Source organism: Plectropomus leopardus, chromosome 16, assembly GCF_026936395.1.
Source record: "Plectropomus leopardus strain MGB_pleo_1.0 chromosome 16, ASM2693639v1, whole genome shotgun sequence".
In the NCBI taxonomy this organism is placed as follows: Eukaryota; Metazoa; Chordata; class Actinopteri; order Perciformes; family Serranidae; genus Plectropomus; species Plectropomus leopardus.
In genome coordinates this window covers 34,168,320-34,192,153 of record NC_142191.1, presented here as the reverse complement: position 1 = coordinate 34,192,153, position 23,834 = coordinate 34,168,320, and the positions used below count along the sequence as shown (strand labels likewise).

The window sequence follows — 23,834 nt, the reverse complement described above, 5'->3', positions numbered from 1 at the left end:
GCCAGAACCAGACATATACTGCCGAGAAAGTGCGTCAGCGTTGCGATTACTGCGACCTGAACGATACTTGATGTCAAAATCAAATGCAGCCAACTGAGCAGCCCAACGATGCTCAGTGGCTCCAAGCTTGGCGGACTGCAGGTAACTCAACGGATTGTTATCAGTAAAAACCAGACACTTATGGCCCAACAAATACTCACGGAACTTTTCGGTCATGGCCCACTTCAATGCCAAGAATTCTAACTTCATGGAGCTGTAGTTATCCATGTTGCGCTCAGTGGGCCTGAGACCTCGGCTGGCATAAGCCACAGGCTGCACACCTCTGTCGGTCTCTTGGGAGAGCACTGCCCCAAGGCCACTGTGACTAGCGTCGACCTCCAAAATGAAAGGACGAGAAAAGTCGGCATAAGTTAGAACAGGTGCTGACACTAACCTCGACTTCAAGGCCTCAAAACTGGTCTCACACTGGGTCGTCCAAGCAGCACTAAGAGCCTGCTCAGAACCTTTTCTGGACTTCTTGTTGGTAAGCTCAGCCACTAACTTATGCAGAGGACTAGCGAGTTGCGCAAAGCCCTCAACAAAACGCCGGTAGTAGCTGGCAAAACCCAAAAAGGAACGCAACTCAGAGACATGACGAGGCCGCTCCCACTTGGACACAGCCTCAATCTTTTCGGGGTCTGTGGAGACACCCTCACTGGAGATCACATGGCCCAAGTACTTAACTTCCTTCTGGAAGAAGGTGCACTTCTCCAATTTGGCCTTCAAGCCTTCCTTCTGAAGGCGACCGAGCACAACCTTCAGCCGCTGCAGATGTTGAGACACAGAGGAGGAGAAGATGACAATGTCATCAAGGTACAGAAGAAGAGACTGACCTTGCTGATCCCCAAACATCCTCTGCATCAGCCGCTGGAACGTACTCGGGGCGTTACACAGTCCAAAAGGCATCCTGTTGAACTCAAACAGCCCAAATGGAGTGCAAAAGGCAGTCTTGGGCCGATCGGGCTCCGAAACTGGCACTTGGTTGTACCCACTGGCAAGATCAATGGTTGAGAACCAGCGGGCACCACCAAGTGCATCAAGGCTTTCCTCAATGCGAGGCAAAGGGAAAGCATCCTTACGGGTCTTACTATTCAGAAGACGGTAGTCTACGCACAAGCGCAAACTGCCGTCCTTCTTACGGACCAAAACAATGGGCGAGGCATAAGGGCTACTGCTCTCCTTAATGACCTGCGCTTCGAGAAGCTGGTTGATGTGAGCTTTTACCGCTTCGTACTCAGAGGGGGGGATGCGACGGTACCTCTGCCTCACCGGGACATCATCCAGGAGCGGAATGTCATGGGAGATGAGGTTGGTACAGCCCAAGTCACCATCATGGGTTGCAAAAACTGAACTGTACTCCTGCAACAAGGACCTCACCTCCCCCTGCTCTTCCTCTGTCAACATTGACAGATCTACCTGTGGAGCAACCCCGGAAATTGAGCTAGAAGCTACGTGGGAAGAGACGGTAGCTGTAGCCTGCCGCACCTCTGTTACCCCTGTGGGTAAACTCACAACTTGGGCGCTGCTGAGAGCACCCAGACAGGTCCGTGGGTACAAGAGAATGTCAGTTGTCCCCACATTGACCACTGGGATGTAAGCCGTACCCCGGACAACACGAACCAAACAGGGAGATGCCAGCAACCCATCTGGCAGACCAGACTCAGGGGGCTCAAACAGCACAGCCTGCTCTGAAAACTGCGAGGAGCAAGTGCTGGCAACAAGCTTCATTACCCCACCAGGGATGCGAAGGGCCCGTTTACCTTGCACCCTGACTGAACCAGTAGGGTGTTTAAGACCCTGGGCTGCAACCTGGTGACATTTCTGAAGGGCCTCAATGACTGGGCCAGGGGCCTGTAACACAGGGGGTGCATCGAACAGAGACCGACCATAGGCCCCAAAAAGATCTTGATAACAACGTCTGATCACGTTCATCCCCAAAACTCCAGGGACTGAGGTCACAGCTTCAGGGGGGTCTTTAACAACCAGGATCCCACAACGGGACATCACCTTGGCACAAAGGGTCACATCAAGCTCTAAATAGCCAACATACGGAATAGGTAGGCCATTAGCTGCCCGGAGCCGCAACCAATTACAGGACTGCAGGCGATCATGTTCCCAGGATGCAAAGTGCTCCTGAAAGAAACTTTCTGTGATGGTGGAAACCATGGACCCAGTGTCCACCAAGCATGGCACAGAGACATCGCCCATCAAAACATTTGTAGTGGGACAAGAGGACATTAAACCAGACAGTTTACTTCCTTCAGAGCCTGGAGGTGCCCCCACTGAGCTGTGGCTCAGAAGCTCAGCGGGCTTCAGTTTTCCGACGGCTGCTGAGTGGACAAAGCAGGCCTAGAGGGGTGGGAATTTGGCCCCGTAGCAGAGTGAGCGCGAACACGTGATGGAACACGCTCACCATCACACTCACGGGCAAAGTGCCCGGGCTGCTGACACCTGCGACATATAACTGGGTTGCGTGCTGTCCGACCTTGAGATTGGGGGGCCTGTAAGGCAGCCATGGTGCGGGTTAGATGGTTAAGCTGTTCTTGTTGGCGCTTTAAGAGGTCCATCAGTTCAGTTAAACCGGGCCCCTGTGGGACAACCACCGGGGCCGGGGTGGAGCGACTCTGGACACTAAACTGCAAACCATGAGCAGATGGAAGAGAGCAGCTGCGCCCACGAGCACCTCCAGGAAAACCCTCCCTCTCCCATCTAATGGCCTCCCAGCGCACCTTTAACAATGAAGCTGTGGGCTCGCGCCGGACCATTTGTTTTAATTCACGGCGTAGAGAGCCGTCAAGGACATTCTCTACGAACTGATCGCGCAGCAGAACCTCAGAGTTCGGCATCTTATCAGGGGCGCACTGCTTGATACTCTCCATTAGAGCTAACAAAGCCAGTGAGAACTCCTGCAGTGTCTCACCTTCCTGTTGCTGCCTCGCAAAGAAAGCCTGCTGCAGGATGACATAAGACAGCGAATGGCCATACAGCTCTCGCAAGATGGAAAAAATGCGAGCTGGATCCTCGCGCTCTACACCCGGTCGAAACCTAATCTCCTCACGCGCCTCTCCCTCCAAATGGTCAAGGATGAAGAGGGCCTGATCAGCAGCAGAGAGGTGGCGGGCTCGCATGCATGTCTGTATCTCCTCAACCCACTCAGCTACACCGATACCTGACCTACCATTAAACACAGGACATCTACGGTCCCTGGGAATCACCACCAGCCGCTCCACACAACAGGAGGAGGAGCCTCACTAGCACTAGCACCACTAGTTGTCTCCGAGGACACCGACGCTGCCCCATCAGGGGCCAAATGAGGCGCAGCATGCTCCTGACGGAGTCGCTCGTTGTCTGCCCTTAGCTGCAACACAAGCTCTTTGAGCTGCTGCACTTCCTCCTCCATACCGACAACAAAAATCTACCACACCTACCCCTCTGATAGGAAAGAGGGGATGATTTTAAAACAACGACTGTTGCGTTACTGCTGTCTTGGCTCTATAACAAACCCTAGCTAGAAAGCTTACACACAAACACTACAAAATTTTTTTTTAAAAATGGAAATCACATCTCTGTCCTTTAAAACTGTGGACCCTGCCGACAACGCCAGATTGTGGCAAGGCGAGCGGAATCATAAGGTTGCTGACAACGCCACCTGGGGGCTTTCACCCCAGGATATAACGGGACTTCATAAGTTACCAGTTTTCGATTTGAAACAAGGCACGCAGGTCAAAATAACTCCACAGGACGAGAGCGTGATTTCCAATTATAAAAATATATTTTATTAAACAATTATTTTTAAACTGAGTAACAGACTAAATGAATCAACATAAAAGATGTTGAAATGATGTGAGGAGCCACTTAAAGGAAATAAGGGACAGGGCTGGGGCTTACCACGACAGCGGTAACAAAAAAGGAGGGATCCAAAACTACACTTCACCCGTGACACTGCAAACCAAAACGTGAAAAAGGAACCACCACCAGGGGAACCGCTGCCGCTCTGGGCCTCAGCACCTGTCAACAGGAAGAAAACAATATTAAAACCATAAAATCAAGGCAGTCCTCACACACAACATAATCAAAAATAACACCCCAAAGCCAAAAGAAACTATACTAAATCGCAAATTATCAAAATCAAGAAAAGAAATATTTCTAAACAATTAATCCGATATAACAGAAACTCAAGCAATAATAATCCAATGAAAAGAAATAACAAATAAATTCAAACAATAAATCCAATATAACACTGAGACACAATAATAATCCAATAATAATCAATAAATGTCTGCCACTCTAATTTAAAACAGTCTTGGTGGGTGTGGCTCCGTGGCAATAAAAGTTAGGACGCCCCTCTGGGCGCACGCCGGCAACTTTTGGCTAGGCTGTGTTGCCACAGCCTTTGACTGCAGTCAACAGGACCGGATCGGAGAGTCAAATGCAGGCCGACCCGGAGCGCCGAGTCAAAGCGGCTGGAGTCCCACGAAGAGCCACACGGAGGACAGTTACCCCCGCAGAATGGACGAGAGGGGGTCAGCCATGAGCCGAAACAACGCCGAAGCCAAGATGAACTAAAAAAAGAAAACAAAACCCAGGCCAAAGGAAGAGCCCGGACACAGAAATAGCCAGGACACATAAAGAGCCAGGACACATAAAGAGCCAGGACACATAAAGAGCCAGGACACATAAAGAGCCAGGACAGCAGCAAGGCTCACAGCGGCGCGTGACGGCCGCGTACGGAGAGCAGGATCAGAGATGTCACCGAGGCAGGAGGAGGAAGCGCACACCCCAGACTCCGCAGAGAGTGCACCACACACACACTGCCCCGAGGGAGACAGCTCGGCTCCAGGTAACACCGCGCTTTGTTTGGAGATCTAACCTGCAAACCAGCGAGACGCCACCACACACGCTGTCGGCTCCGTGAAGGAGGAAGAGGAAGCGGAAAGAACGAGACGGGTCCGACCTGGTCTATTTATAGGCGATGCGCAATTGTCTGCCACACTGCCCCTCACGGCAGGGAGCGCAGCGCTATCCTGCCACATTGGCAAGGCTACATTCTGGAGCAAGATCCTGGTTAACTTCTACAGAGGAGCAACAGAGATTATTCTGTGTTAAACCTTGGGAGGAGCTTCATTCCCGAGGATGTGGAACTCCTCTTTAATCTTCAACAGACGTAGACGGATTAGGGACAACTTTCAGCACTGTCACATGAGCACTGGTGACAACCATTCATTTCTGTCTTCATGTATAAACAAGCAGGGGTTCACTCTTGATGTTTTCCTGCCTCTTCTGTCTCGTTGGTGCTCCCTGCCACCCGTAAGAATTATCTGAACTAAATTTTTTTGAATAAATGACAGTAATCCTAATATTCATCAGAATTGTTTTATTCATTATATAAGTTCCTTTGTTTGGCTTTGGATTTTAAATAGTTCTACTTTATATTTCTGTTATTTTAGTTGCCAAATTATTATTCATTTTCATAACTATTTGTATATTTTTTGTGACCATATGAATGTGAGTTACAGTAGTCATATGATCATAATAACTTGGCACCACGACGGTGGCGATCAACTAGCTTTGTTTACCCAGGCTTTCTCTCCCTCAGGCTCTGTGCAGGTCCCCATGAAAGAAGACGTTTGGTGCACCGTTGCAGTCTTGATGGGCACAAAATGGATCGGTCGTGTCCCGCCTGATTCGGCCTAGGAAGAATATGAAGACAAGATTGCGTCAAAGAAGCAGTGGTGGCTGTGGCTGTCACTGCCATGTGAGCATTGGTGGTTCAGTGGTAGAATTCTCGCCTGCCACGCGGGAGACCCGGGTCCGATTCCCGGCCAATGCACTGTGTCTTTACTGCTGTATGGACTCAATGGTTGCACAACTTCCTTGTCTAGTCAGCCAATGCAGTTGTCCTTTGTAGTACTTCACACAGACGGGCTACACAGGAGCACTTACCAAAGACCAGAGGAATAACCGGCGTCCCCTGTGGTTGTAAATTTGAATGAAGTATATGTTCGTTTAGTTTTGTAGCCTACGACTCCTCACGAGGCTCTACAGCTCTGCAACATGCCACCAAACAGCAGAGCACCACCACACATGTACTCCCCCTGAGGGCCACGTTCAGGGCCACATCTGAAGTTACAGACCTCTTGATCATCGCCAGCAGCAGCAGCTAGTCAGTTGGTGTCAGGAAATGTGTGATGTTTGAAACATGATAATGAAAACATCTTATTGTTTCCGCCCGGTCTCGAACCGGGGACCTTTCGCGTGTTAGGCGAACGTGATAACCACTACACTACAGAAACTTGATATCTAGCTTTGTGCTGCATCAAGTGAAAATCAGATATTAGTCTTCCATGCTTGGTTAATAAGTGCTGAAAGCGACCTATGGTCACGTTGTACAGTTTAAACAACAAGTTGTTCCAAAACGTGTCATATGTTTCCGCCCGGTTTAGAAACCGGGGACCTTTCGTGCAGGAGCCGGATATAGTGATCACTAACTTTACTAACTTTTCCCATTCATTGTCTATGGTAGTGATTATCACTACAGATGCAATATATTTTTGGCCAAAAGTGGAATTGTGGTGGCGCTGTTTCCCCCACTTTTTTTAAAGAGATGAGTTTATCTTGTCCTTTGAGTGACAGACGACTGGAGCAGCAGTGATTTCAGTGGGGATTTTCCATTTGACAGTGTTTTTTTTCCGACTGCGGTGTCAAACGTAAAGTCAAACTCGACGAATGTAAGTGAGCTGTTTTTTAAGTACTAAATTTAGATGTATATGTGCGTAAACTGTATACTATTGTTAAAAATAGGCTCAACTTTATTGTTTAACTCAGGTTTTTTTTGCCAGGCAATACGAAATGAACGTTTTTTTATTGTTTGTAATGTTAATTCGGGCTATATATCGTATGTATCGTCACATGTCACTGTGGAAGAGCTGACAATCGGAGTTCTCAATTTCTCTCTTGCTCAGACTGATATATAATCGTGCTTTTTTTTCGACCCATTTATCATGTTTTCTAAAGTTAGGCCTGCTGTAAGAATGGAGCCTTTTGTCCCTTTGTATTTTTTTTAAGTTGATTTTGTCTTGTGGGCAAGTTCATTCATTTTTAGTAGGTGAATATTATAACATATGTCATTTTCATTGTCTGCACGTAAGATCGGGGTTTATTTGCAAACACAGTGTTAGATTACTTTTAAAATGTGAAACAGAGATTTTGTTATCCCATTTGTCTAGTTTGCAAATTAACATATGACTAACATATCTAAGTTTGCTGTAAAGCAGCTTTTATTAGCAAAACATTAAAATGAGAAAAAAAATAAATTAAAATTCTGCAAGACAAACTGATTTTTACAGTACTGTGTCCTGTTGGCACAAACTGAACCTTCTGTCAACATTCCTGTAAAGGCATATTTGTTCATCTATACACAGCCTCTGCAGCTAAACATCTCTGTTATGCAAATAAACACTCCCTAATTTTTTCAGTGCATCCTTTAAGTGAATCCACATTACCCTGTTTAGATGCTTCTCTATGTGCATTCCCGAACAATAATCCCATTTTCTTCTCTTCTTTAGAAATGTAAGAAATAATATCCACAAAACACACATGCATTAACAACATACTGGATTTTCATGTTAACATCATTTTAAAAGTTGTTTGCTGTATTGGTTAATAAATACTTCATCCACCTGTCTTTTTAATACAGTATGTGTATTTCTGCTAATACATTAATATAATACTCCGCCTCAAAGGTTGCTTGATCTAACCCTAAACTCTCAAACAGTTGCTCCACACCAGCATAACTACATTTCTGATTTGACAGATAAATAAATGGCTTTCATAATCTCCACTGCCTTCTTACCTGACTTTTTATCACCTACACTCTGTCTTTTTTACCCACATTCCTCATCACTACTGCAACATATCAATGTCCTAGTGGACAGCTGATATTCAAAACAATACAATGAACATAAATGTTTTTTATAAGTCCAAAGACAGGTACTGTCTCATTTACATTGGTGACTATCAGAGACCGTTCACTCATGTACTTGTTACCATTGAGAATCAACCACTTTACAGTGACACATGTTGTCTGCCATCCATCCCCCCAAAAATATTGTATCTTTTCTGTGATGTACTCCATATTTGTTACTTCTGAGACAGGACGTCGCTGCTCTTCAGACGGACGCCATCCGGTCTGGGACAGATCCTACAAGACACGTTAACACCACAAAAAAACTTAAAGACTGGAGTCTGTGTGTGCGGAAAAAATTCCTCATTATCGGCGACTCCAATGTGTCCAGGTTTCCTCCCTTTCAGATCCAGGACTTGCAGGTCGACAGCTATCCTGGAGCAACGTTCCACCACGCCGAGGCTCTCCTGCGTAAGTTTGTCTGCACTGCCGAGGCTGAGGTGATCATCCTGGCCTTTGGACTCAACAACAGGCAGCAGAAGACCCGTGTCACCACCATCAAACAGCTGCAGGGAGCCCTGAGAGTGACAAAACACAGATTCCCTGACGCCACGATCCTCGTACCTGTCATAAACTTTTCCACCGCTCTTCCACAGAAGGAACAGCTTAACCTGCAGGTACTGAACAACCACATCATGAAAAACTGTGATTTCATTGCGGAGCTTCCCAGCAAAGATTTCGACACGGAAAGGGACACAACCCACTGGACTCACCGCACAGCCTCTAAAATGTTGGACCATTGGATGCGCCGGGTAAACTAGAGGCCCCCGAGAGCCCGGTTTTCCAGGAGGGGGTTAAAAATGTTTTGATCCTAGCAAAACATACTGAATTATCCACTCGTCAAATATCTCTACTCAACAGAGGTTTGAATTTCATTCCCACCAGGGGCAGTAATAAAAATATCAAACCCCAATCTAGGCTGGACCTCCAAACCTATCACAGGAGATTAAAACTTTTAGCTTATTATGAAGATAAGGGGACCTCAGTCAAACAGCCTTTTACTCCTGCTTCCAATTGGACCCCCCCAGAATTAAATTTACCTTCTCACATTCGTGATTTGATTAAGATGGATCTCAGCTTCTTTGAAAATTCATTTGAAGTTCTCAGGGTTAAATCTAATCTGACACCAGAAGAAAATTTGGCTCTTGAGGAACTTAGGAACAATAACAACATCATTATTAAACCAGCTGACAAAGGGAGTGTGGTGGTGGTGATGGACCTTGACCAGTATTTATGGGAAGGACGTAGACAACTGAGTCATACTAGATATTATTCTAAATTAAATAAACCCATTTTTCTGGAGACTTTCACTCAGATCACCCAAATTGTTAACAAAACATATGAGGAAAAAATTGATTAATGCTAAACAAAGGAATTATTTAACTGGAGACTCAGAACCTAGACCCAGAAGATTTTATTTCCTTCCCAAAATCCATAAGGATCCGAGCACTTGGAGCAAACCGTTTCAAACTCCTCCAGGGCGACCTATAGTGTCTGACTGTAGCAGCGAGACATACAGGTCTGCTGAATTTATTGATTATTATTTAAACCCATTGGCAAAAAAACATAAAAGCTATATTAAGGACACTTGTGATTTCATAGATAAAATTAAAAACCTCACCATCCCCACAGGGTCCCTTTTGTTCACTACTGATGTCGAGAGCCTTTACACTAATATAGACACACAAGAAGGCATCCAAGCCGTTAGAGACATTTTTAATAAATTTCACGACAAAAGAAGACCAGATAAGGAATTATTCAAATTATTGGAAATTAATCTGACCCGCAACGATTTTGAATTTGATGGACAATTTTTTCTCCAAATAAAAGGTACAGCCATGGGCAAGAAATTTGCTCCAGCATACGCTGATATTTTTATGGCCTCATGGGAGACTGCATGTTAGAATTATTGCTGCGTTCTGAAAAAATAAAAATCTTCAAGATTTTTTGGTAAGGGCAAAGGTCAGGTCACGGGTCAATCAAAGAGCTGTTCCTAGGAATAATTATTTCAAACAATTAAAATGGGTGTATGATTCACATAAACAAAAGGTGTTTAGGACGGCTTTACAGGGGACTATTTTCACTAAAAATTTGAGATATGTGGGGGAAACGAGACATACTATTCATGTACGGGTTACATGTCACAAACATAATATAATTAGACAAAAGCATACAGACCGACATGTTGTCCAGCATTTCATCCCTCTACGGTCCAGGCAGCTCCGATCCAGCAACCCGCCGCAGCTCAGCCACCTACGGTCCAGGCAGCAACCGTCCAGCAGCCGGCAGCAGCTCCAGCCCAACAACCCGCCCCAGACGAAGTAACTCTCTGTCCTCCAGAGGCCTCATCCAGACACCAGACCACGACCTCCGCTATAATCCACACCATGACTGGCACGATGACCGACCAGAGAGGCAGCGGCTGGACCCCTGACCGGGATGAAGATGGGACGACAGACGGCGTCCCGGAGCTCATTCCCACCCCTATTACTCCCTCTGTTTCTCCTCCTCCTCCTGCTTCTCCTCTCCCCCAAAGAGCTCCTCGCTCGGGTCTTTTTCCTATTTTCCACTCTTCTACAACACAGGCTCAGAACCAGCCACGGCAGCAGCAGCCCGGGAGGGATCAACAACATGCGGTTACCATGGCAACGGCACCAGTAGCAGCCTCCACCTCCACCGCCCGCACGCAGAATCCATGCGTCCAACCCCTCGACACCGTGATCCTGTCGGGTGAGGGAGACAAGTCCAGCGGCCTTCCCAGCCCTCCTCCTCCTCACCCTCCTCCTCCCCCCGTGAGGCTTACACCCATCCGACTCAGGACCCGATCTGTGGCCCAGAGAGCAGCTTCACAGCCTCCATCCCAGCCTGGTCCATCGGGGGACCCCTGCTGCAGCAGAGGACGACTCACAGCTCCTCGAGCTGTTTGACTCACACCTCCTCAGACGCAGACTCACCAGGCACATCTCCACCAACAACAAACTAAGAGACTGGAATCTGACCATCACACACAAGGTGGTCATCATGGGGGACTCCAACCTTTCCAGAGTCCCCCCCTTCGCCAACAAACAGGTCCAAGTGGACAGTTTTCCTGGTGCCACTTTCAGGCACGCAGAGTCTCTCCTGAGGAGAGCGATCTGCACCCAAGCACCGGAGATCATCATTCTCTCCTTTGGCCTGAACAACAGACGGCAAAAAGCCAGGCCCACCATCATCAGACAACTGAAAAAGACTGTTCAGACGGCAGCAGAGAGATTCCCGGACACCATGGTTTTCATCCCTGAAATCAACTTCTCTCCTGACCTACCCTACGGGGAGAAACACAACCTCCAGGTACTGAACTCACATCATAAAACACTACGACCACTTTACGGCACTGCCAGGGTCAGATTTTAAGACTGAAAGAGACAATATCCACTGGACCCGCGGCACAGCCGTCAATATTTTAACCCACTGGAAAAACACTTTAAACTAAAGGACCCCACAAGCCTGTTTCACCAGGAGGGGTTCAAAAATGTAATGATATTATCTAAAAAAGTTAAACTTACAATACAACAGCTCTCACTGTTAAATAGGGGACTAAACTTCATCCCAACCACCATGAATAATAAAAATCTGACGCCACAGGCCAGATTAGACTTACAAAATTATCACAGACGGTTGAAATTATGGGCCTATTATGGGGATGACGAGACCACCCAACGAGACCACCCAACAGCCCTTTACTCCATCTTCAAGCTGGACCCCTCCTGAGCTTCAGCTCCCAGCGTATGTCAGAGACCTAATCAAACTAGATCTGACATATTTTGAAAATTCTTTCCATATTAAGAGCATACGACCTAACTTAACCTCAGGAGAAAAGACCGCCCTTAAAGAATTAATCAATAACCCTGATATTGTTATTAAACCAGCCGACAAAGGCAGTATGGTCGTCGTCATGGACAGGGTTCAATATTTATGGGAGGGGCATAAACAATTAGAAGATAAAAAATATTATTCCAAATTAAACAGACCTATTTACATGGAGACATTCACCGAAATAGCACAGATTTTTCAAAAAATTTATGATAAAAAATGTATTAATGCAAAACAAAGGAATTATTTAATTGGCGACACAGAACCAAGGCCTAGACGATTTTATTTACTCCCTAAAATCCATAAAGATCCCAACAAATGGCCTAAACCCTTTGAAATTCCACCAGGTCGCCCCATAGTGTCTGATTGTAATAGTGAAACCTATAGATCAGCTGAATATATTGATTACTTTGTTAACTCGCTAGCCAAATTACATAAAAGTTATATTAAAGACACATATGATTTTATAGATAAAATTAAAAACGTGATTATTCCAGAACACTCCATTCTTTTTACTATAGATGTAGATAGCTTATACACGAATATAGACACAGTTGAGGGCATACAAGCTATTAAAGATATTTTTCAAAAATACTATGTCAAAAATAGACCGGATAAAGAATTAATTAAATTATTAGAAATTAATTTAACTAAAAATGATTTTGAATTTGACGACAAATTTTATCTTCAGACAAAGGGAACAGCCACGGGCAAAAAATTTGCACCGGCATATGCAGATATTTTTAAGGCAGCCTGGGAAACAGCAGCGCTAGAAAAATGCAATATTAAACCTTTATATTATTTTAGATATTTAGATGATATATGGGGAGTCTGGACTCACTCTGCTGGTGAATTTGATAATTTTTTAAATACTTTAAATAATCACAACCCATCTATAAAATTAAAAGCCACCACCGATGGTAATTCAGTAGATTTTTTAGATACCACTACATTTAAGGGACCTAAATTCGCCACCGAACATAAATTGGATATAAAAGTTTTTTTCAAAGAAACTGATACTCATGCTCTCCTATACAAAAGCAGTTATCATCCTAAACACACCTTTAGTGGTTTAATCAAATCACAGCTCCTCAGGTTTCACAGAGTCTGCACACAGAAAGAGGATTTTCTCACATCCACCAGAGTGCTGTTTCGTGCTTTGTCCAGCAGAGGGTACTCCAGGTCTTTTCTGAGGAAGTGTTTCAGGCTCTATCTGCAAACTAAGCCTATTACAGTCACTACGGCCCTCCCCTTTATAACAACTTACTCACCGTCATCTGTATCTCTGGTGAGAAAAATTAAAAACAATTTTGAGCATATCATTAATTTAAATAACCCCCAATTAGATATAAAAATAATCGCTGCTTATAGAAAAAATAAAAATTTACAGGATCATTTAGTCCGAGCTAAACTTAAATCACACAAGATCTCCCAAATTGACACAAACAACAATTATTTCAAACAAATTAAATATGTTTATGACTCCTCCCTCCAAAAAGTTTTTACAACGGCCACTCAGGGAAACATTCATACCAAAAATTGTGTTTATTTAAGTATATGTAAACAATGTAATAAGAAATATGTGGGGGAAACCAGATTAACAATCCAAGTCAGATTCACCTGTCATAAATATAATATAATTAAACAAAAAAATACAGACCGCCACGTGGTAGCACATTTTATTTCTCATGGTTGGGATTCAGTACAGGCCTCGATATTACAATGCAATCTACATTGGTCCACACAACAAAGACGCAGAGCAGAGACAGACTGGATCAACAAACTGGGTACAACTTATCCACAGGGTTTAAATGAGAGGATGTATTTCAGGGCATAATATTTCCTTTCTGGATTTAATATTTTATTATGATTGTCATTATTTCATATGGATGTACGGGATTTCGTTTTTGACGCCTAACCCTGACCCTAACCCTAACCCTAACCCCTAACCCCTAACCCTAATTTAGGAGATGTTAGCTCGCGGTTATCCTCCCGGGGGTCGAAATCATGGAACGGCAAGGCACGTAATGTGGAAATTTCTAACAGGGCTGTAACTGTTGATTTAAAAGCAATAAAGATGTGGAAAAGGGCAAAATAAATGCTTTACACTTAAGAGACAATATATAATGTTTTTTCCTGTGAATATAAATGATTTTTGGAGCAAATACAGCCTTTTTAAAAATCAGCATTTTTGTACCGGCGCTTTTTTACCACTAGATGGCAGCACGAGACCACGTAATAATTTTCTGACTAAAAAGTCATCTGAATTTGTCCAGGGTAGAAAACTTGGAACCTAGAACGCATGAAAGTCCACTTCCAGGAAAGTGAAATCAACAACCCTTCACTCTTTACCATTGTTCCCCTCACTCAAGGCACTGTCTGGGGAATGTCTATGCAGTATTTGGCATCGAGGTCGATTTCCTGGAATTAAAATCATCCACCCTTAACTCTTTACCATTCTTCCCCTCACTCATGTTATTGCCACTTTAAAACTCAATCTGAAAGTGAAGTTGATGCCCTGGAAGGTGACCATTTCTGTGATTGGTCGATAGAAAGTTAACCCGCCCCTATAAGTAGGAACATTTGTTAGCTGTTCTGCCATTGATGACTCTGCAACCCTTGAGGTAAGACCACACTAATTCCTGGATATTGATGTACTATTTCCGGAAATGGAAACGTGTGTAAATTTATGTCACTCCTTTAAATATGAGTACGTTTTTATTGATTTAACACGTTTAAGTGAATTTTCCCTAACCCTGCATCGTATAAATAGGAGCTTTTGTCACCTATTTGAAATTCTGCACAGCCATAAAGGCAAGAACACACTAAATCCTGGATTTTGACGTACTATTTCCGGAAATGGAAACATCTGTAAATTTTTGTAACTGATCAAAATGTGAGGACATTTGTATAGTTTTAACACATTTAAGTCAATTTTCCCTAACCCTGTCCACTATAAATAGGAGCCTTTGTAACGTGTCCTGGAACGGATTGTTTAGCAACCATGCCGGTAAGATCACACCATATCCTGGATGTAGATGTACTTTTCCTGGAAATGAAAATATTTTTTATTCATTTACATTCATGTCATGACTTACCTTACTCTAGCACAAGGGTTAGTGTCCACAATGTGGACACAGATTCATTTCAGTGTCCCGCCATCTGCGCGAGGTCCACAAGGTGGATGATTCCACAGTGAGGCGTCTCCTAATTAGCAAGAGGAGCCTACGGTATGGGGGGAAACTGACCTGCCCCATTGAGTCCTGCAAGACAGGGAAAGAATACGTAAGGCTCGACAAACACCTGATGTCCTCCCACGGGAAAAAAGCGGTATGATACAATTACCACAAAATTGTTTTTAAAATAGAGTTGACTTCAATGTTCATTGTAAGGCAAAGCAAGGCAGTGTAATTTTATTTGTATGGCCAATTTTTACAACCAGTTTGTCTCAAAGGGCTTATTGGAGGTTCATTTCCTGGAACTGACCTCCACCACCGATCGCTCTTAACCTTTGCACCCCACAGTCAGGGCACTGTCTGGGGCGTGTGTCCGAGATACTTACCGCATGTAGGTCCTTTTCCTGGAAGTGAACTCATCCACCCTTCACTCTTTACTGTTGTTTCCCTCAGTCAGGGCACTGTCTGGGGCATGTGTGCAGTACTTACCACATGGAAGTCCTTTTAGCTGGAAGTGAACTTATCCATCCCTGAGTGTTTGCCATTGGTCCCCTGAGTCAGGGCACTGTCTGGGGCGTGTGTCCGAGATACTTACCGCATGGAGGTCCTTTTCCTGGAAGTGAACTCATCCACCCTTCACTCTCGCTCTTCACTCTTTCCACAGGGAAAACACTTGAGTAAATTGATGTCAAAGGCGAAGAAACTGGCCATCAGGGAAAGCCTGAAGAAATACTCTGGAACACCATCACTGCCTCGAACATCAAGACGCACTGCACCTCCATCAACACGCCTGGTGCCTCCATTACCACCCCCTGCGCCTCCATCACAACCCCCGGCACGTCCATCACCACCCCCTGCACCTCCATCACAACCTCCTGCTCCTCCATCACGTCAACATCACGCCTCTCTGCCTGCTCTTGAACCTCACTCTCTGCCTCCATCAGCTGCCAGCTCTTCAACTGCCACAAGAAAAGCTGAAATTTGTGGTGACAAGTTTAAAGTTGGTGAAGGAGAAGCTAAAAACACTCTGTCAGGAAGTGGAGTTTTTGGAGGAGGTAACTTCTTCATTATGTGAAGAACCTCAGGCCAGTGCATCTCCTCCTACTGCTGTATCCAACGAGGGTGCAGCTGCTTCTCCACCTACTCCCACTCCCAACTCACAGAAACCTGAGGCCGGACCACCTCCTGCTCCATCCTCAATGACAACCACCGACCCTCAACAACCAGTGGCCGGGCCGTCATCAACCCCTGACTCCTGCAGCATAAGCAAAGCCCGGAGTGGGAGCCTGACACCAAACCTGGGTGAGTAATACAACTGTTGAAATTGACCTCATGTGAGTATTAAAAGGTAGAATTCCAGGAATCGAAAGAGTTTTTTTCCGGAACATGAACTTACCCACCCTTCGCTCTTTTATTTTGCTTAGATAATATGTTGGATATGTTTGAGGAAAACCAAATAGGGCCCAACCATTCCAAGAAAGCTAAGAGGAACATTAAACAGAGAACGTCATATGTCAAAAAGTTCCTGCTCTACATGTCTGGGGGAGAAACCGACATCAATCCGACACTTATATTTCTTAAAGAGATGAAAAAACTGAACAGGTACGTAGCTCAGCTTTCTACTCTCCAAATCCAAGTCATAAAATTCAGCACCATATTCACAGTTCTCATTAATTCCATCATTCCGTCATTAGGTACCTGAAAAACCTCAATTCCAGATTGAAGCCCACAAGTCAAAAACATGTCCTCGTGGACATCGAGGTGTTTTGAAATTTGTGAGGGTCGAGATGTCCCTAAAGTACGGTTGACAGTCAAATCAATCAATTACATTTTGGACAAGCTCTTACACTGGAGAAAGGGGTTGGGCCCTCAAGTCGTCATCCAAAGGACAGAATATAAAGCTAAAAAGAAAGGTTTGTTTCGATCTTAAAGAGGTTAGAAAGATTGATCCACTGAAACTCTAAGGTCGATGTGTATTTTTCTTTGTATTTTTCTGCAGCTAATCTGGTTCAGCCCATGGACATAATAGCATTCACCAAAAAGGCAGAGGCTGAGCAGGACATTGCCCTACAAGACCTTGCCAGGGAACCACACAATCACACAAACTTTGCCCACGCTGTGGGTTTGTTGGTCGGCCAGATGGTGGTGGCTACAGGCCACCGAAAATGTGTTTTTCTAGGGATGACGGCAAAGGACATCGCCAAGGCCAAGGATTATAAAAACACCTACGTCTTTCCAGTGAGTATTTTGGTTAATGATGGAGATTTTTTGAAGTAGAATACCTGGAATCCATAATGTGTTTTCCAGAACAGGAGCCTGCCGCCCATATGCTCCTAACCTTTTCCCCTCTGTCAGGAAACAATCTGGGACATGTGTGCAGCCCTTACCGCTTGGTGGTATTATAAGGTAGAATTCCAAGAATCGAAAGATCCTTTTCCAGAACATGAACTTACCCACTCTTCACTCTTATTCTTCCCCTCTGTCAAGCAACTGTCCTGGGCACGAGTCCGAGGTACTTACCACATAGAGGTGTCTTTCCTGGAATGCAAAATACTGCCCGTTCACTACAAACCCTTTCTCCTCTGTCAGGAAACAATCAGGGACATGTCTGCAGCACTTACCCCTTGGTGGTATTATAAGGTAGAATTCCAGGAATTGAAAGACCATTTTCCGGACATTGAACTTACTCATCCATTTCTTCTTCTTACTTTTCCAGGTCAACGAACACAAGACCATTCAATCCTTCGGCCCAGCAATGGTGTCTTTGAACGGGAAAATGATGGAGCAACTGAAGACCTTTGGGGACCTGAGGCCGAAGCTTGCTGGCTTCAAAAAACACCCACAAACATTTTTTTTTCACAAAGGCAGAGACACAGTTAGACAAAATGGGGGATTATTTCACCAAGGCTTGGGAGGACCTTGGGCTGCCAGGGGCCCCGACACTGCGGGATATGCGCACCGCAATTTCAACATGGGTGTGTTATCTGTGTGTGTGCAAAAGGCCATCCACTTGACATGCGTACTTCGCGCAAACAGACGTTGCCAGGATCGATCAACTTTGCACCAATCACGATCCTCCTTTACCTGTCAATCTTCATTAGTTAGTTAGTATCAGTTCTGCAGCTTCGTGGGCCTTTGTCGGTCTGAGACGGAGAGAGAAGCATGTCGCCACACTTCACTGATGGACTATTTAGCACAGCCACTCGTGAAGTTTGATCAGGATTAGTGTACTCCCTTGTGTGCGTCCATGAGGATGTGAGTATCCATTAGTTTGACAGTTGCTAGTGTTGCTGTAACGAGGCTCCGGTGTTTTTTGATACTTGACGGACATATGCTGGAATAGTGTTATGAACAACTTTTGTCACAAAGAAGTGGCTATAATTTTGTGTGTAATGCACAGCTGTGTCTTCATGCATGCGGAGTTTTTATTTATTTATTTATTTGTTTTATTTGTGGTGTGTTAGCGAGTGTATCCAGCCGACGCATCCATTTAGGGACCGTAGCGCACTTCCTTACCTCACCCTCTGTGTGTAACAGTATGTGAGAGCCTGTTTGAGCTGAGAGACGGCTATTTGCTGACGGTCCCTTACAGTTGACCACTGCATTTGGATCATGTTTCTTTGACATAACTTCAGTTTCAGTATCCTATTGATTTCATTCATTTCTGCTTTGATACTTCATTGTTAATATTTTATATTTAAATGATTGATTTTTGCAGTGGATAATGTTGTGTTATTTATACCTATTGTTTGTATTATTGCACGTTTGATTAATAACTAACATGCATGTTGTTTTTCTGTTTTCTCTTTATAGTAACCACACACACACACACACACACTCACATGTACACCCATTTCTACAATAAATGAGTGGTCATAAGAGAGAGAGAGTGTGGATTCTTTCATCTTGTCATTAAGCCATGATGTTCTAACCGGACAACCTGTGGTGACTGCAGTAATTCAGAGTCAGCTCCTAAATTCATTCACCTCCATTACAACCGGGGACTCTTCAGCCTTTCTCCCGGGAGTGAGTGCACTGTCTGGGGCTTGTGTCCGAGGTATGCACCACCTGGAGGTCCATTTCCTGGAACGTGAATTCAGCCACAGTTGGACCTGGAACTTTACGCCCCATCAAGAGACTTCCCCAGGGCATGTGTCAGAGGTAAGAACCGCATGGAGGTCCACAGTCAGGTTACTTGACTGTGGTCAAATTTATCACATAGCTGTCTCACTCCCCGAACATGAACCTACAGTCTTGTTTAAATTTTTTCAGGGATGTGACTTACTCTATGATGTTTAATGTTGAAAACCTGGAAGAAGACACTGGGTCTCTGTCATGAACATATTTTTATTTGGTGATGTACATATCCAAACAGAACAAACAGCAAATACTCAAATAGAAACATCACCCCTGTTTTATCATAATGCAAACTCAGTTGTTGAACTGTTGCTGCTGCAGTAGCCTCTGGCCATGCTCAGTCTCTGACGCCATCATTATATGTATCCATGAATGCGAAGAAGGAAAAAGCCGATCATGTACGCCACTCCAAACAGGTTAAAGGTAACGAGCGTCACAAGAAGACAGTTTTCGCTGTAATTGCAACTGCATCTAAAGGGAAAACAAAAAATCCTCAATTTAAACATATATCACTCCGCTTCTGGTTGAATTACACATATCAATGTATCTTTCCGGGAATTACACTTGCCCAGGTTCCTCGGTCGGTTCAGGTGGCCGCTGTTGTTGTCCGGTTTCCACATCCCCTGGGATCCAGAGTGAATCTGGGGCTTGCACTGCAGAATGAAGGACAAATAAACTCTACATTAGGCAATATATAACCAGACAAAAAAATGTGCAAAAGGAACAATTTCAAAGATTTCATCTGGCCGGCCTAGACGTGGCATTTCCATGAATTGAAGCATCAATCCTGGCTGCTGACGTTACAGATGCATACACTGTAAATGTCAACTTTGCCCTGACTAAAGATGGAATAGTGCATTTCACTTAATTTACACTAGTTTTATAATTTTACTTTCTTACACCGAGTTTTCTGCACTTTTTACCCACATACTTGTTTCATTCAATTATATGTACTTGGTTTTTCTGAGTATGCAGCATGGTTCGTGGGATGAGACTTAAGTTTCAGAACTGTGCGCCCCAGTGCGCATGTCCATTTCCGGTTAGCGCGCATCTACTTCTGGAGGCAAGAGGTCAAAGCCGTTTACGCAGACCCAGGGCTCTCACGGAAAGTTGGCTCTAACGTTGATTTCGGTAAGTGTAAATCTTTTATTCATAGTCTTATCAATGTAACATTATTTTTGGAATGCTAATTGTTCAAAGAAACCAGCCAAAAACTCCGACTTACTGAGACCGTTGGCATGTCAGTCTGTGTATGTGTGTGTGGGTGCGCGCCTGTTGAAAGAGCAGACGTTAAAAAGTTAGCAGCAACTCAACATGAGCGAATCTGAATGAAAGTGCTTTGACTTGGTCTAAACAGTCTGGAGCCAACAATAGTGTCGTGTTAATCTGTAACAAGTCTCCCCCTATTCTGTTAGCGGCTGGATAAGCGCGCCGCTAATTCAGCAGTTTTTAAGCTAACCAGTTATTTTAACGGGCTGTGCAGAAGCGGCTCCGGGCTTCACTTGCAGGCAGGTAGCGAGCGTTAGCCGACCTACCGACCTGCATTTTGCGTAGCCTGTACGTATTTTGAAATTCAGTTACACTGGTAAGAATTAATGCTCTAAAAGTACGCATAATGCTCGGTAATGCCTCGTGGATTTTCAACGGGCTCGCCTTTCCAAGTCTGTGCACGCTGAGTCGCCATGGACGAGAGAAGCAGAATAGTTTGATCTATCACGTCGCTGAGTTCAATTGCAGTCAGACACACAGTAGAAAAACTATCTGCTCCCGTGCTGGTGCAGCTCTTTGCCTCACTAAACTGCACACTGCACACGATGCGACTCACCAAATTAAAGCTACTATATGCAAGTTTTGTAGAAAGGAGCATATGTAATCGATGTCCAACATGAATTTGTTTTCAGCTTTTTTAACATTATTTATGTCTTAAACAATGCAATTGTGAATTATGAATTTTGCATCATATTTAAATTTACCTAATTCTCACTTTGTGGGTCTTTCTATCATGATAATAAAGTATTAACATTGTTAGTATTAGTGTAATGAATATCTAAACACTAGTAAACATCCACCTGATGCCATAAGAGTGGTGCAGTAAAGTATTATTATTATAAATATAAATATTATTATTAATAGTAAAGAGGTGGTACTCAAAACACTGTCAAAGGTTGTCAGGTCTGTAGTATTAATCAGTTCATCATTTAATCTTGTTTAGATATGAAAGACATGAGAATGAGGTAACACATGACTGTTAAAATTGTACTTATTTAATCATTTTTTTGTGTTTATTTTTTTCTCAATATAGCCTATCTTAGGTTGTGTCTCTGGCAGAGAAGTTGGTGGCAATTTGAAAAAGAGGTACCCTCAGTCACCAAGACTGTGTTGGCCACCAGGGTACCAGATAATCGTCTTACCCAGCCAGACCAGCTCAGTAACCGCAGTTTTTCGTCCCTGTACACAGCCTCCTCACTGCTGCGTCATTGGTAAGAAGCTCTCTCAATTGACTTGACCAAAAATCTTTCAGAGACGGTATTGTCTTTCTTGGTAAGTTTTATTTCATGTTTATTTTATTTTTGTGTCTTAATTTGATCCACCATTGCAAAATTATTATATTAAAAAGTTTTATGAAAATAATTATGATAAATGTGACTAAAAAGTTGTTTGGAATTGTTTTATAGACAACTGTTTGCTCTTTCCAAAACAGATTCAGACAGTACAAATTCACAAGTAAAAAAGAAAATCTTGGATTGTGGCCAACTGTCCTCCACTGAGGAGCAAATCAGGTTTGTTGTCCTTTATTTAAAAATTCTTTTCATGTTTTCTCTGTGAAATTATTCAAAACATCATTGTGTTATATTTCAAATTTGATCATTCAAATTCTAACAATGATGAATAATTAGTAACATTTCAAAGGGACGGGTTGCTGATCCCAAATATTTCAACATTAGTCATTACGATAGGTGGTTACTGTCTCTTTTAGTCTAATTTATTGTTGTCCTGTATTTTTTTTTTTCAAGTGTCTACTGGAAGAGGCATGCAGTGGACATGTAGGTTTTGCACTTTTGTCTCTTTAAAACGTGGCCAGCTATTAAAGCATTACAGATTGAAGCATGGTGGCTTCACAAGAACTTCCCCAATACCATGTCTTCATCAGCAGTGTATTTGCACATTCAAATCATTTAATGCCTTGAAGGTTCATTTATCCAGATTTCACTCACAGGTGACTAGTGAAAAAGATGATGTGCAAACATTTAATTGTCAAGTGTGTGAGTTTAACGAGCCCTGCAGTGAAAAGGATTTTTTTACACATTTACGCAAGCATCTGAAGTTGATGCAAAAAGTGCAGTGCCCCTATCTGGATTGTGACTTTGAGACAAATGTCTACTCGACTTTTAACACACACAAAAGTAGGAATCATGACCAGAAATATTCTACATCTAGTCTGCAGTTCAAACCAGGAATAGCTTTGCAGCGCTGTGGCACTGAGGAGAACACCTCTGTCCCAGCTGAACCTGTGACTGAAGATGTGACTATTTTAGGGGAAGAGGAGCTTACAGATGTTGGTGTTGATGTCAATGACCTCGACTCTCAACTTGAGCATAATTTAGCTTCACTTTTCCTGAAAATGCAGACAATACTGAACATACCTGAAAGTGCTCTCCAAGAAATCATCCAGCAAATACGACAGGTATTTGAACTTTCAGAACCGCTGATGTTTTCTGTGGTTCAGGAGATGCTCAGACGCCATTACCCTGATATTGATAATGCTGTTGTTAAGGAGGTAGTGTCTGCAGTAACTGACTCAAATGTGTTTTTGAAACACACATCAACTGGAGGCTCACTTTCAACTTCCAATAGGAGAGCAACTTACATAGCAAAAGAATTTCCTGTTGTGGAACCTGTGGAGTTTGTCACTGACAAGCAGGGTCAAAATATAGTTTACATTCCACTGATTAAAATGCTGCAGGCACTGTTGAGCAAAGATGATGTTTTAGACAAGGCTCTAACCACAAGCAGCTCTAAAGGAAGTGAATACAGTAACTATAGGGATGGTTCTCACTTTAGTGAAAATGCCATTTTAGCAGAAGACGAATTCAGAATTGCCCTGGGCTTATATATTGATGACTTTGAGGTTGCAAACCCACTTGGAACATCTAAGAAGAAGCATAAGCTGTGTGGAGTGTATTGGGTTCTTGCCAATCTACACCCAAAGTACCGCTCATCCCTTCATGCCATACAGTTAGCTGTTTTATGCAAGGTCAACACAGTTAAAGAGAAGGGGTATCATGAAGTCCTACGTCCACTTATTGACGACCTAGTATCACTTGAGGAGAATGGAGTTTATGTTGAAAAGTTGGGAGCAAGTATAAAGGGGACTGTGCTGTATGTTGCAGCAGATAACTTGACTGCCCATGCATTGGCAGGATTTCAACAGAGCTTTATTGTGGAGAAAATGTGCAGGTTTTGTATGGCCAATGCCGAGAGGAAATACAAACAAAGAATGTCAGCTCAGGTTTTTACATACTGAGAACCAAAGATGCCCATGACAGACAGGTTCAGGAGGTCAAGCAAGACCAATCTAAAGTAGCACATTATGGAGTCAAAGGCGAATGTGTGCTTAGTGAAAGCTTGAAATATTTCCATGCTGTGGATGGATTTCCTCCAGATAT

General features: G+C 43.8%; 1 protein-coding gene and 2 non-coding genes across 3 annotated transcripts; 2 read left to right on the top strand and 1 right to left on the bottom strand.

The window, feature by feature from the left end:
- The first annotated feature begins 5,798 nt into the window (after positions 1-5,798).
- trnag-gcc (transfer RNA glycine (anticodon GCC)) lies at positions 5,799-5,869 on the top strand. The gene has a single exon. It is a non-coding gene; the product is annotated as a tRNA-Gly (tRNA).
- Positions 5,870-6,259: 390 nt separating this feature from the next.
- trnav-aac (transfer RNA valine (anticodon AAC)) lies at positions 6,260-6,332 on the bottom strand. Its single transcript has one exon. It is a non-coding gene; the product is annotated as a tRNA-Val (tRNA).
- Positions 6,333-15,683: 9,351 nt separating this feature from the next.
- On the top strand, positions 15,684-19,013 carry LOC148187015 (uncharacterized). Its single transcript, XM_088089512.1, has 3 exons — positions 15,684-16,332; positions 17,030-17,268; positions 17,747-19,013. Exons 1-3 carry the CDS (start codon positions 16,230-16,232, stop codon positions 18,137-18,139), a joined length of 735 nt encoding a protein of 244 aa, XP_087945638.1. The 5' UTR covers positions 15,684-16,229; the 3' UTR covers positions 18,140-19,013.
- Positions 19,014-23,834: the final 4,821 nt, after the last annotated feature.